Consider the following 13,629-nt stretch of genomic DNA (forward strand, 5'->3'; position numbering starts at 1 on the left):
ATTTGCAAGCAACGAGCATGGGAAAGGGGAATTTAAAGAACCCCCTTTAACACCATCCCATATGGGGGATACCTGGGGCTGCATGTGACAAAACCTGCAAGGTCTGCACTGAACCCACAAAACGTCGCCGTGAGGAAGTAAAGATGCGAGTCAGGGAGAGACACTGCCCCAAAGGACCAGAAGCACCCACTCAGCACGGCCCCGCTCAGTGCCGGGGCCCGTGTTCTGGTGGAACCTGACAAGCGGCCTCTGAGCTGCACCGGGAAATACGGAGCCTAGCGGAGTGAAACAGCGGGGAAAGGGCGCCTTGGGGGACTCCCACTGCCTGAGGCCAAGCGCCGGCCCACGAACCCGAGGTCACAGTTCAATCCCCAGTGCAGGCACATGTCCGGTTACGGGCTCCATCCCCAATACGGGGTGTGCAGGAGGCAGCCGGTCAATGAGCCTCATCACTGATGTTTCCATCTCTCCCTCCCTCTGAAATCAACATAAAACATACTGGGGGAACATATGACCGAAGACCATGTGGACTGGCTGAGGACAGCCTGTAGGTCCCCAAGACACAAACAGACCACAGGTTCATGGGGAATGGGTTTCAACAAAGGTACTGAGGTGGTTCCAGGGGGAAAGGGTAACATTTTCAACAAGTGGCGCCGGGACAATGGGCTAGTCGGACAAGAAAGAAAACCAGAAAACCTGGACCAGCCTTCACCGCATCTATCAAACGTCGCTGGAAGTGTAAGGCTTAAAGTGACAAAACTTCTCTAGGAGAGAACAGGAGAGAAGGCGGGGACTTGGGGTTTGGCAGATTTCGTTCAAGGGGTGTAAGAAATAGAAGCTGTACTCATCACAATGAAAAACGTTCATTCCTCAAAGACATCGACGTGTCTCCATGTCACGGCCCCCGGGCACACCCTCCGCGCCCTGGATGCCAGGGGGACCCAGAGGCTTGACTGGATGCCGCTTTTATTACAAACAAATAATTGCACTTAAAACGAAAGCTTTCCCAGTCAGTCTCCCGAGGTCCCAGCTCCGTCCTGTCAGGGTGTAACTCGGGGCACAGGTACCACGGGGCCCCCACGCGCCACCTTCCCTGCCATCGGGGCAGGCAGCTGGGGTGGCCGACGTTCCACGCATCCCAGTGACAGGCTACCGAGAGCAAGGCTGCAGTGAAACGCTCCAAACCCAGGCCCCCCCAGGACACTGGCCCGACGTGGGAGCTGGCCCAGGAAACGGGGATGCAGGTGCCACGGGCCAGGGCCCCGCACAGGAGGTAGACAGGTGAGCAGATCTGGGTGTTGGAGGGAGGTCAGCGCTACGCCACATGGGCGAACACCAGGGCGGCTGGGAAGTCGAGGCCTGACGCGCCCTTGGCCCCAGTCAAGACCAGCTGATGAGAAACTGCTGTCCCATCGTCAGCGAGACAGGGATGTCCAGGGTCTGGGAACAAGAAAGAACCATTGGCCGCCAAACCACGGAGGCCGAGGGGAGAGCCCAGCGCCCAGCAGGCAGGAGTGGACGCGGGCGGGCGGGCGGCTGGCCCAGCTGACGGGGACAGTGCTCCCAGCTCTGGCCGCCTCAATAGCTCTTTAACACGGCGCGTCAGCGCAGACACAGGCAGGAGATAGGGTGCCGGGGCTGATCCCCTCCCCCTCCCCCTCCCCCGAGATCCAGTCCCTCCTCACCCCTTGGGAGGCCCAAGAGTCCACGGCTTCTAGGCAGCATATCCCCGAGGCCAGCTTGGAGGACACTGTGTCCCCAGGGCCCAGCCACCCCCACCCCCACCCGTCCTGGGGGACAGCCCTCTGGCCTGTCTTGGGCTCTTGCCTGGGTGTTGGGGCTGTAGGTGAAGTTGGACACAGGAACCCCATTGGCAAGGACCTGCTGGGGGGCGGAGGCCACCCCCAGGACGGTCACCCTCCTCAGCTGCAGGGCGGCCCCCTCGGGGCTCACGTGCACCAGGTCGTTCATGACGGTGTTCTGGGCCGGCAGGACAGAGAACGGGTGTGAGCAGACGGCAGCGGGGAGCCCCAAGAACAGGGCCTCTGCACGGCCCCGGGGAGGGCGGGGGGCACTCGGCCCAGCCTGGCCCAGCCTGGCCCAGCCTGGCCCAGCAGTGCAGGGCCTGGGCGAGCTGGCAGGGTCAGGACTCGGGCCCACTTCTCTGCGGGCAGACAGCCTGCACTCGGGGTGACCTCCAGGGGACAGGTGGCCATCCCGGGACCCAGGCCCGGCTCCCCTCACCCCAGGCTGGCCCCACGCTCCCCCCGCCCCCCCCCCCACCCCGCTGGGCAGGGGCAGGACTCACATTCCTGGCCAGGAAGACGAGCTGTGTGTAGGCCCCGCGCTCCAGCACCCCCAGGCTCTCCCCGTCATCCCAGAAGAGCTCCCCGCGGGCCTCCCCGCTCGAGGTCAGGGCCACGGCCAGCGCCATGGGCTGCTTGCGGGACTCCGTGGTCGTGAGGCCAGGGCCCTGCAGACCAGGTGGCACACGTCACCTGGCAGAGCCTTCAACCCCGGAGGGAAGGACACCGCATGGGGACAGCCCCGGGCCCGGGAACCAGGCCTGCAGGACGGCCTGCCGTCGAGTGGCCCCAACCCCCATGGAGGCCAGCCTGTCCGAGGCGGGCCCCCGAGGACAGGAGAGCCCACATATGTTTGCAGACTGGCTGACTCCGGGCAGGCCCCCCCTCCGCAGGCCCGGCCACAAGTTAGTGGGCTGTATCCCGAGCCTCCCACCTGGACCCGCTCCTCCTCCACCCTCAGGAGCATGGCTGCGGGGCCGGGCTGGACCCCAGCTGCACAGAAGCAATGTGGCCCCGGACAAAGGCCTCGGTGTCCGGCCAGCTACCTGCAGGGGGACGATGTGTCCAGCCCGGAGGTGGAGGTTGATGGTGTCCAGGGGGGCCGGCAGCGTCACCCACTGGCCCTCGCTGTGGATGGCAGGCTTGAGGGGTGCCGGCGGTGGAGGCGGGAGGCTGCCAAGGGCCTCGACTGGCACCTGGATGGGGACGGCACATCACCAAGGGTCCTGGGCAGCGCCAAAGCCCCGTGCTGTGGTCAGGAGCCGAGGACTCCACGGGGAGCCCCAGGGGGCCTGGCAGAGACAAGCTGGTGTGACCTCAGGGCAGAGGCCCAGCCACTTGGTGGGAACAGGGCAGGAGAGACCCGAATCCTGGGCCCGGGAGGGGCAGGTCAGAGGGCACCGGGTGGGGCAGGTCAGAGGGCACCGGGAGGGGCAGGTCAGAGGGCACCGGGAGGGGCAGGGTGTTGGGAGCAAAGGAAGTGGGGTCCTGGCCCTGACCGGTGTGGCTCAGTGGATAGAGCATCAACCTGCAGAAAGACGGGTCCCGGGTTCGATTCCGGTCAAGGGCATGTACCTTGGTTGCGGGCACATCCCCAGTGGGGGGTGTGCAGGAGGCAGCTGATCGATGTTTCTCTCTCATCGATGTTTCTAACTCTCTATCCCTCTCCCCCCTTCCTCTCTGTAAAAAAATCAGTAAAATGTATTTTAATAAAAAAGAATTGCGGTCCTGGCTCCGCCTGCAGCAGGGAGGCCCACAGCACGGGCAAGCTTCAGCTCAGACTCAGTTTGCACATCTGGAAAATGGGCTCCCGCAGGACTGCTCAGGAGGACGCCGGGAGTGCGCAGGCGAGTCCCAAGGACCTCGGGGGCAGACACGGTCCACGCCGACAGGACAGGAGGGAGGGACCCTCTCGTCTCCCAGTTCTCCGGGGCTAGGGACCGGGACTCACCGTCTGCAGGTCGTACCACGTGCCGGCGGGGAAGTAGCCGGTCACCTCCGCCTTCCCAGCCTCGAGCACGGGCGTGATGAGCAGGGCCTCTCCCCACAGGAGCTGGCGGTCCACCGACCAGGTGCGGGGGTCCTCGGGGAACCTGCGCGCAGAGGGCCGGGAGCCGGGAGCCCGGGGTCAGCCCGCGAGCCCCGCAGGGAGGCTCGGAAGCAGCCGGAGCCCGGACGTGGCTGGGACGGCAGGGCCGCTCTCCCACCCACTGGTCAACTCCGGAGCAGGACCCGCCCCGTCGGCAAAGGACACGCAGGCGGTGCCCCGCCTCCTGTTGCGGGCACAGTGCCCTGCGCGCTGTGTGCTGCTCTTGGAGGTGGTCTGATGCCAGGCTGCCTCGCTGCGGGGAGCCCGCCCACCTGCCCCTTGTTCTCTGTGCTAGTTAGCGGCCCGCCGGAACTGCGTGCGTGGCGGGGGGGAGGGGAGGGGCACCGGAACTTTCCAACCGCCGACCAACGACCTTGCCACGCAAGGGCTCTCAGGCTGCGATGGGAGGCCCCTACGCCCGGCACCGCCCAGCGCCCACATCCCTGTTCCCCGGCGGTGCCGTCATGGCAGTGTCACAACTCGCTTCTCCCGGCGGCCTGGTCCCCGCTCAGGGCCTTCATGCCGCCTGTCTCTGCACTTCGATTGCCCCCAGCCCTGAGCTGGCGTCTAAGGGGCGGGAACTGGGGTACAGGGGGGACCCCGGGAGGGAGGGCCTGGGCTCACTCAGCTGCAAACCTGCTCTGGCTGGTTCCGGGGATACCCCTGTGGCAGGACGGGCTGCCCCCTCCCACTGGGCACCCATGGGCCATCGTCCCCGCCCCGGGGCACTCACTCCAGGAAGAGGGGCCGGGCCACGGTGTCGCCGCGGACGTGGGCGCCGTGGAAGAGCGTGTAGAGGTGGGGCAGCAGCGCGTAGCGCAGGCCCAGAGCCTTCCGCATGGCCTGCTGCGCCGTCTCGCTGAACCTGTACGGCTCCTGCGGCTGCGGAGGCAGAGGGCGGGGGCCCCGTTACCCGCCGGGCCGCCTGCTGGCTGCCGGTCAGGGACGGGTCCCGGGACGGAGCCGCCCGCCTACCAGGCTGTGCAGGTCGTTGTGGTTCCGCATGAAGGGGTAGAAGGCCCCCAGCTGGGTCCAGCGCACGCACAGCTCCTCCGACGTGTTGCCCAGGAAGCCGCAGACGTCGGCCCCCACCAGGGGCACCCCCAGCAGGTTGAAGAGCAGGGTTTCTGCAGGGAGAGTCAGGCGGGGCCTCAGGCCACACCCCTCCCGCACCCCTTGGGCAGTCTTGCCCCATCGGGGTCAGCAGGTCCGTCTACCTGCCTGCAGGCTGCCCCCGCACACCTGGGCGGGGGCTGGCACAGCTAACCAGCCCGCTAGGGTTGAAGGGTGTCCCCCCTCAAAGATAACACTCCAGTCCGAACCCCCAGTCCTGTGAATGGGACCTTATTTGGAAATAGGGTCTTGGCAGATGTGGTCAAGGTAAGATGAGGCCCGAGGCCCTACTCCGATATGGCTGGGGACCCTAGAAGACAGACGCATGGGGAAAGCCACAAGGTGACGTGGGTCAGAGTGACGCCGGCCACCAGCTCTGGGACGGAGTGGAGTGGGGATGGGGACCCCGGGAAGAGGAGGGCCGCAGGGGAGCCGACCCACACAGGTGAGGGGACCCGCACAGGTGAGCTGATCCGCACAGGCGAGGGGATGCCCACAGGTGAGCTGATCCGCACAGGTGAGGGGACGCCCACAGGCGAGGGGACCCGCACAGGTGAGCTGATCCGCACAGGTGAGGGGACCCGCACAGGTGAGGGGACGCCCACAGGTGAGGGGACGCCCACAGGTGAGGGGACGCCCACAGGCGAGGGGACCCGCACAGGCGAGGGGACCCGCACAGTGAGCAGGTACTCATTGGGCCCCGCGCCCCGCGTGAGTCAGCGATGTCCCGCCATCGCAGCAGGTGTCCCTGAGCGGTGCTGGCCCCCCTGCCCGAGGGGCCCACACCCTGACGGGGCTCTCACCCGGCACCGACGAGGACAGCTGCTCCCAGCTGCTCCACACGTCCCCTGTCCAGTGGCCGGCGTATTGGCCGTGGCCGGCGAAGGTGGAGCGGGAGATGACGAAGGGGCGTGTCCCCCGAACCTTCACCAGGGCCCTGGGCGGAGCAGGGGGCAGAGCTGTGCGGGGCGGGTCAGGCCCCCCACAGTGCCGGCCACGCAGCGGGCACAGAGCGGGGAGGCCACACCAACGTGTGCTGGGCTGTCCGCTCTGCCCGAGCCACCTGCCTCCCCAGGAGGACTGCGTCCTGCCTGGCCCGCCCACACCGCCCGGGTGGCACTGGGCCGGGCCTGGGGGACAGTGCTTGGCCCCTGGGGTGCCTGGGCTCCCTGCCTCACCCCGCCCCTCACGGGCCCTCACCTGTGGGAGGCCACGGCCTCGGTCAGGCCGTACAGGTTGTGCAGGTTGTAGTGCGTGGACAGAAACTGGCGGCTGGAGGCACAGATGGTGGCTGCCCGGAGGGACCCGCCCACCACCCCTGGGGAGAGGGCACTTTCTCAGAGGCCTCTGCCTGGCGGGCTGGAGCACCCCATCCTGGGAGCACCCCGTCCTGGGAGCACCCTGGGAACTTGGGGCAGGCCACAGGCTGCCCTTGGCAGACCCAGACTCACAGGCTCCAGCCCTGACCATTTCCGGGCCGTCGCTGCCGTTTTCCTGAGCCCGCAATGCCCACCCTCCCGGGTCTTGCCTCAGCTGCAGGGATGGGGTCCACATTGAGTGGCGGGGGTCTCCCACACCTGGACCTCACTCCTGGGTCCCCCCTTTCCTGGCTGGCTGCACCCACAGACTCCTCAGAAATAACAGCTTCGAGTCTCCCAAGCCAGAGACCTGATCCGAGCCACCACGTCCCCGCCCGGTGCCAGGGAGCAGGCGGTAGCTCACCAGGCACGTAGGGCGGATTCTCCAGGTCGTCATCGGGGCAGCCGTCCACGGAGCCCTTCACGAAGTTGGACGGCTCGTTCATGTCCTGCAAGAGGCCCCGGAGGTGGGCGTCCGCCCAGGGCAGAGGGTGGGGCCGGTCCCCGAGGTTCAGGGACACGGGGTACGGGGGGGGGGGGGCACTCACGATCCACATGCCGTCGAAGGGCACCTGGGCGTGGAACTCAGCCACCATGTCCTGCCACCAGTCCAGGGCCTCAGGGTTGGTGAAGTCGGGGAAGGCGCTGGGCCCTGGCCACACCTGGAGGAGAGGCCGAGGGGGAAGCCAGGGTCCCCGAGGGAAGGACTCGAGGTGTCCTGGTCAGGGGCCAGCCCACCCGCTCCGGCCCCTGGGCAGCGCCCTCTTCCCCAGCACCTTCCTGGTCCCACCGCCGAGACCCCCGCTTTCTCACCCCTCACCCCGGCCCCCGCTCTACCTTCCCGATCAGGGGCTGCCCGGTCTCATTGGTGATGAAAACGCCCCTCCGCAGCCCCTCGTCGTAGGGCCGGTAGCTCCCCGCGGGGCCGGAGCTGCTGATGGCGGGGTCCTGGGGCGAGGGAGGCGGGTGGAGAAGGAAAGGCGAGTCTTGGCACCGGGGGGGGGGGCATGCGGCCCCGGCGCAGGGCAAAGCCGTCGTGGTGCTCACGCCCGAGCACGCGTGGACACACAGGTCGCCTCCGAGGCGGACCGCCTCTCCTGTGTCCGTGTCCGTGTCCGTGGCGGGGCCTTTGGTCTCAGCTGCCCCTCCCCGCCCCCTCCTCCAGCCACAGGGCGGCTCTGCTCCCCAAAGGCTCAGCTTGGGGGGGGGGGGGGCTCACCACGATCATCACGTAGCGCCGGCCGCCCTGGTGCAGCTCGCGCACCATGGCCGGGAAGTCCCCGAAGCCGTCCTTGTTGAACGTGAAGTCCCTCCGGGCGTCCATGTAGTCCAGGTCGTTCCACTGGACGTCCTGCAGCCGGGCAGCGGCGCTGGGGCCTGGGCACTGTCCTGGGCCAGCGCCTCCCGGCCCCACTGGGCCCCAAGGACCCTCCCCGCCCCACGCCGCCGCCCCCAGGACCCTCCCCGCGCTCACCAGGGGGAAGTGGGCCCGGGTCATGTTCTCCACCACCTGGCGGGTGACGGCGGTGGACGGGTAGCCCCAGCGGCAGAGATGGAAGCCCAGGGCCCAGTACGGCGGCATGAAGGGGCGGCCTGTGCCACAGACAAGGGGCTGGGGGAGCGGCCAGAGGGGCTCTGAGAGCGGGCTGGGGGGGAGAACGGGGGGGGGGAGGAGAGCTGGGGGAGGAGAGCTGGGGGAGGAGAGCTGGGGGGGAGAGCTGGGGGAGGAGAGCTGGGGGAGGAGAGCTGGGGGGGAGAGCTGGGGGGGGAGAGCTGGGGGAGGAGAGCTGGGGGGGAGAGCTGGGGGAGGAGAGCTGGGGGAGGAGAGCCGGGGGAGGAGAGCTGGGGGAGGAGAGCCGGGGGGGGGGGAAGCTGGGTGGGGGAAGTTGGGGGGAGCAGAAGGCGGGAAGGCGGGAAGGCGGGGAGGCGGGGAGGCGGGGGCGGGAGCAGACGCGGGGCAGGCCCACCTGCGACCTCCAGGTACTGCTGCACCACACTCTTGGGCTCCGGGCCCAGGAAGACATACACGTCCAGGATCCCGCCCGTCGACCTCCAGCTGAGGGCTGGGCTGGGCTGTAGGACCACGTCTGGGGGAGCAGCCCTGGGACTCAGGGACAAGTGCCCGCCTGCCCCCCGGGCCTGGGCACCTCACGGGTGGATGGACCAATGACCTCTGGGGAAGAGGGTCCTCCCACAGGACCTGGGAACAGCCCGCCTAGGGGACGGGGACTCAGAGGACCTGCTGAGGACCCTGGAGCAGGACGGGAGACGCTGAGGGGGGACTCAGGACGCCCGTTTCTGGCCTCTGCTCCCCCTCCCCCACCCACCCCACTCCCACCCGAGGCAGAGCTGGAGAGGCCACACCCTGGACGCATTTCTTAGAGCAAGGGCGGTCTGGCCCCATCCACTGCCCCTCCCATCCCCCCAGTCTCTCGGGCAGGTCCTGGCCCCCACGCTCCATCTACGCAGCTGCGCCCAGGGAAGGCGGGGCGGGGCGGGGGCGCTCGCTCACCCATGGCGTTGCTGTTCAGCAGGAAGACCCCGTGGGCCAGCCCGCCGTCCTCCAGCGCCAGGTAGAAAGGGTGGGACCCGTACAGGTTCACGTCGGGCTGGGACGCAGAGGACACGGCGCTCGTCTCCCTCGCCCCGGAGGCGCCCCCAGTCCCGGCCCCGCCCCGGGCACCCCTTTACCGTGGGCGCGATGTCCCGGTTCCAGAGGGTGACCTTGGTCCAGTTGGTGTTGAGCAGGAGGGGCCCCAGGTGCTCGGCGAGGCCGGTGATGTGCTGGGACGGCAGCGAGGTGGACAGCTGCAGGAACTGGTCGGCGAAGAACAGGGGCGCCACGGCCGTGTCCAGCCTGCGGGAGACACGCGGCCTCGCCACCTCGGAGGCCAGGCTCCCCGCCACGGGCCCTCCTGAGACTCCCAGGCCCCGGGGTCCCGACAGCAGGAGTGCCCGGAGCACGTGGGAGAAGGGAGGCCGCCCGGCTGTGCCCACGCCACCCGGGCCGGCTCCAGGAGCAGGCTGCCCACGGGCCGTGGCGCAGGCAGGTGCTGGGAGGGGGGCCGCCCGAAACCCTTCCTGACCCGGGCGTTGTGGTCCTGAGCCCCCCGCGAGGAGGCCCGAGGGGTCCGAGCACTCACAGCACCCGGCCGTCCAGCTGCCGCCGCACAACCACCCCGAAGGGCTCCTCGGAGAACTCCACGCTGTAGAGCGTGGACGGCGCCCGGCCGCGGACACGCGGGGTCTGCAAGGGCACCTCGTAGCGCCTGCTGGCGGGATCTCTGATCTGGATGAGAGTGGCAGAGGCGTGAGGCAGGCGCTGGGCCGCAGCCGTTCCCGCGCCCCCGCTCCGTCCTGCACCTCCAGGGGCGCGGGGTCGAGCAAGTCCCAGCCCAGCCGGCCGCGCGGCAGTGAGCCTGGCGGTGGGGGCGCCTCCCGCTGTGAGCCTGTCGGGGCGTGGCCTGGGTGCTGGGGTTCAGGCTCACGAGGCAGCCTCTGCCTTACTTGCTGACTCTGGCAGCCCTAGTCCAGCGGGCACAGCAGCTCAGGGTGACAGAAAATGCACTCGGGGCCCCGGCACCTGTGGGTGCGCAGGGCCCTCTCGGTGAGCGGCGGCGGTGGAAGCGCTAACACATGGCCCCTCCCTCCCCCTCACGGTCCCGCCTGCTGACTGCAGGTCCCGATGAGACATCACTTTTGGGGGAGGCCTAACCTCCCCCCAGCCGCGCCCTCCACAGCAAGTCTAGAACCTTCTAGTCTAGTCACTGTCTTAGCGGCCCCCGCTCCCTGCGGTGGGCACTGTGTCTGCTCACGCCAGGACTCGACGGGGGGCGCCGTACCCATTTGTGCGATAAGCAGACCCCGCGGAGCCGTGTTGCGCCCCTGCCTGCCCCCACGCTGCCGCCTCGGCCCTGCCCGCCCACCGTGAAGTGCAGCCGGCTCTCCGTCTCCAGCAGCACGTCCAGCCGCAGGGCGAGGATGTCCTTGGGGAAGAAGGTCGGGGCGTCGCGGGTCAGGCTGGCCGTGTAGCCCGTGGCCGTGGCCGTGAGGTTCCCCAGCCGGTAGCTCGGGTAGCTGGGCGGGAAGAAGCACCAGGGCGGCCCCATCCGGGAGCCCCCGGGCCGCCCCACGGGCGCGTAGCAGCAGCCCCGGGCCTCACACTCCTCCTGGGTGAGGGCCTTGTCCGGGGCGCAGTCGAAGCGGCTGTTGGGGGGCACGTCGCACTGTGTGGGTGCTGCTCCCGGGCGGGACTGGGGCCTCGGGCTGTGGGCTCCCTGCTGGCACGCTCGGGGCGTCTCCTCGGGCACCTGGGAGCAGCCACACAGCTCTCGGGGAACCACTGCCAACTGGTGGAGCAGGACGTGCCCCAGGAGGGCGGCGGCGGCCAGGGAGAGGAGGGCGCAGACGCCCAGCAGGGGGCGGGCGGGGGGCCGCCGAACGCCCATGGCCTCGGGTCCTGGAGGCCTGTGAAGAGAGGAACCAGGCTCAACAGGGAAGTGAGCAGCTGGGGCCTCGGGGGCTCCCCAAACAGCTTCCTGACAGACGTGAACTTGTGCGGGCAGGCGGGCCGTGTGGGGGCGGGGTGAGGTCAGCCGAGGCGGGGCAGGTGAGGATGGAGGAGCTCGCCTGGGGCAGTGCAGACAGACGTGGCGGAGGGAGGAAGGGAAAGGAGAGAAAAGTCCCAAATTGGGGGGGCGGGGGGGCTGCCGAATACCGTGAAACGCTACCCATGAACCGCCCTTAGGTCTGCAGAAAGGATTTAATGACACAAAAGACCCACAGTTTGGAGGGTCAAGTTCCAACAGCAGATGGCTAAGCCTGCTTCCGCATAAACACCAAGGGTATGAAGTCGTGACCAGGGGGTGGGAGTGGGGTGCTCGTAGGGGGTACCCCTGCCCTCTGTCCCCTCCTGCTGACCTGCACGGTGTGGACGAAAGGGGCCACATGCTACCCTGACAAGCTCAGGGGAGGCCTGCGTGGCGGTCTTGCAAACTCAAAGACCTAAAGTCACCACAAAGGATGGTCTGAAATTAAACTTGAACTAAAGGCAGCTGTGGTGGGTAGTTACATCCTAGGCCGGTATCTTCACTGACAAGGCCAACCTTTATTTATTTATTTTTTTAAAAATATATTTTATTGATTTTTTACAGAGAGGAAGGGAGAGGGATAGTTAGAAACATAGATGAGAGAGAAACATCAATCAGCTGCCTCTTGCACACCTCCTATTGGGGATGTGCCCGCAACCAAGTTACGTGCCCTTGACCGGAATCGAACCTGGGACCTTTCAGTTCGCAGGCTGACGCTCTATCCACTGAGCCAAACTGGTTTTGGCACAAGGCCAACCTTTACCTTCACTGAGCCTGTCTGTCTTTCAACGATAACATATCCTGGAAATGTCAGGGTAACTTGTCACTTCCCTTTTTTCCTGGACCCCTCAGGGCACAACCAAATCCCCTGGGCACCAGGACAGGAAACCATAAATCCCTGCATTGTTGTTGTTATCCTGTTAATTAGTAACTATTAACTATCCCACACCCACCTAAGTAAAAGAAGTATGTGTCCATCGTTTTATTTTTTATCCAATCCCAGAGGTCCCCCCACCCCCTTTGCTTCCTTTCTCCCGCCTCCCTAACCCATCACCAATGGATTGCAAGTAACCCGCCTACATCTCCTCCTGGGATTGTCATGTATAAAAACAGGTGAAAAACCGCCCTTCTCCGGAGCACTATCCCAATCCCTTCAGACCCTGTTTCCCCGAAACCGTTGACAGTTTGGCTCAAATAAACTCACAAAAATTCTTTACAGGTTTGAATGCTTTTACGTTAACTTATCAAGGATACAACTAGGAACCGCCGATGGTGCGATATGGGAGGGGGCATGGAGCTTCCAGCCAGCCACCCTCCCAGCATCACAATGTGGTCACCAGCTTGGACGCCGAGGAGTGTGGGATTTCCCTAGGTGGGCACGCTTGGTTAGATCGCTGGCGCTGGTGACGAATCCCTCTCAGCTCCCAGAAGTCGGGGATGGAAGTCTGGGGACCCATCCTCTCATTACTCCCAAGATACCAGGGTTTAGGAGTGGGAAGCAAAGACTCAACGTTTATTTTTGTTAAAGTGTCCCGGCCCCACCTGACCCTACCAGACACCTGACCGCCCCTTTCTGATGATGAAAACTCAGAAACGAGGGAACTCAGCCCCAGCCTGAGTGTTGACCTATGAACCAGGAGGTCACAGTTCGATTCCTGGTCAGGGCACATGCCTGGGTTGCAGGCTCCATCCCCAGTGGGGCGCGTGCAGGAGGCAGCTGATCCATGATTCTCATCATTGATGTTTCTCTCTCTCCCTTTCCCTTCCTCTCTGACATCAATAAAAATGTATTTTTTAAAAAAGAAAAGAAACGAGTGAAATCAGAGCTTAGAGCAGGGTCCGCGGTGGGAGCTCTGGGGCAATGCCCCCCCCCCCGCCCCAAGCGCAGAAGCTGCACAGATGCGGGCCCAGCACACGCACAGGCGGAACCACACCCCCTCCCGCGGCTCCCACTCCACAGTCGGGGAAGAGATTCCCCCAACGGGGAAAGCCCTGGGGTGGGGTGGGGTGGGGTGGGGCGGGGGGCACTGCAGGAAATGGGGCGAGCTGAGCCAGGCGGTCAGAGGCGCTGCGCTCCAGGCCTGGCACAGCCACCCGGGAAGTGGCCCAGCCCGCGGCTCCCGGGCAGGGGTCAGGGGTCAAAGCCCAGCTCCGCCACTGGAGCGGGAGCCGGGGTTCGCCTGTGCCTCAGTTTCCTTCCTACGGGAAGGGCCGGCACTGCGAGACTGAATGCGGAGCGCGGTTTCGGGGTCCCCACGTTACTGCTGCTCCCCCCCCCCCGCCCCGCACCCGGACCCTGGCAACCGCGCGCCCAGCGTCTCCAATAGGAAATCACTGACGACCGGCCGGTCAATCGACCCATCGACCCCTCCCGCTTCCGGGCGTCAGGAGTGCCCCGACCCGCCAAGCCTCTCGCCCGAAAGGCTGCGGGGGAACCGCCCGGGCCCCTCGCTGGGACCGCACGCGGCCCCCTGTCCGCTAGCGGCGGCCGCTCACCTCCGCGCACGCGCGCTCAGCTCCGGGCCCCCGCACGCCTCTGCGCACGCGCTTGCCCGCAGCTGCGACCCGAGGTCAAGTGCTGGCGGGGGCGGTGGCAGATCACGTGACCGGCCGCGGCGCAGGCGCCCTGGGAGAGTGCGCGCTCCTCCGGCCGTGCGCCCCCTGGTGGAGGGGCG

The 13,629-nt window shown here is 66.7% G+C and overlaps 1 protein-coding gene across 3 annotated transcripts; it reads right to left on the minus strand.

Annotated features, from left to right (window-relative positions):
• Window positions 1-844: 844 nt before the first annotated feature.
• On the minus strand, window positions 845-13,540 carry GAA (alpha glucosidase). Of its 3 annotated transcripts, none has more exons than XM_080678957.1 (20): window positions 13,451-13,540; window positions 10,292-10,832; window positions 9,509-9,654; window positions 9,057-9,222; window positions 8,878-8,974; window positions 8,333-8,452; window positions 7,840-7,958; window positions 7,585-7,716; window positions 7,203-7,313; window positions 6,914-7,027; window positions 6,730-6,814; window positions 6,208-6,325; window positions 5,811-5,944; window positions 4,870-5,021; window positions 4,628-4,776; window positions 3,757-3,898; window positions 2,852-3,001; window positions 2,309-2,473; window positions 1,828-1,980; window positions 845-1,440 (listed from the first exon to the last, which is right to left on the minus strand). In XM_080678957.1, exons 2-20 carry the CDS (start codon window positions 10,811-10,813, stop codon window positions 1,381-1,383), a joined length of 2,835 nt encoding a protein of 944 aa, XP_080535083.1. In that variant the 5' UTR covers window positions 10,814-10,832; window positions 13,451-13,540; the 3' UTR covers window positions 845-1,380. The 3 variants fall into 3 exon arrangements, with proteins under 3 accessions (XP_080535083.1, XP_080535082.1, XP_080535081.1); XM_080678956.1 differs by having other exon boundaries at window positions 8,333-8,428; window positions 10,208-10,832; XM_080678955.1 differs by having other exon boundaries at window positions 10,208-10,832.
• Window positions 13,541-13,629: the final 89 nt, after the last annotated feature.

Source organism: Plecotus auritus, assembly GCF_963455305.1.
Source record: "Plecotus auritus genome assembly, chromosome: 7".
Lineage (NCBI taxonomy): Eukaryota > Metazoa > Chordata > Mammalia > Chiroptera > Vespertilionidae > Plecotus > Plecotus auritus.

Coding starts and splice junctions, on each gene's coding strand:
- GAA (XM_080678955.1), bottom strand. CDS start 10,813: ATGGGCGTTCGGCGGCCCCCCGCCCGCCCCCTGCTGGGCGTCTGCGCC. Junction 7,314..7,584: donor GGCGCTACGTGATGATCGTG/GTGAGCCCCCCC, acceptor CCCTCGCCCCAG/GACCCCGCCATCAGCAGCTC. Junction 3,899..4,627: donor GCCCGGCCCCTCTTCCTGGA/GTGAGTGCCCCG, acceptor CTCTGCGCGCAG/GTTCCCCGAGGACCCCCGCA.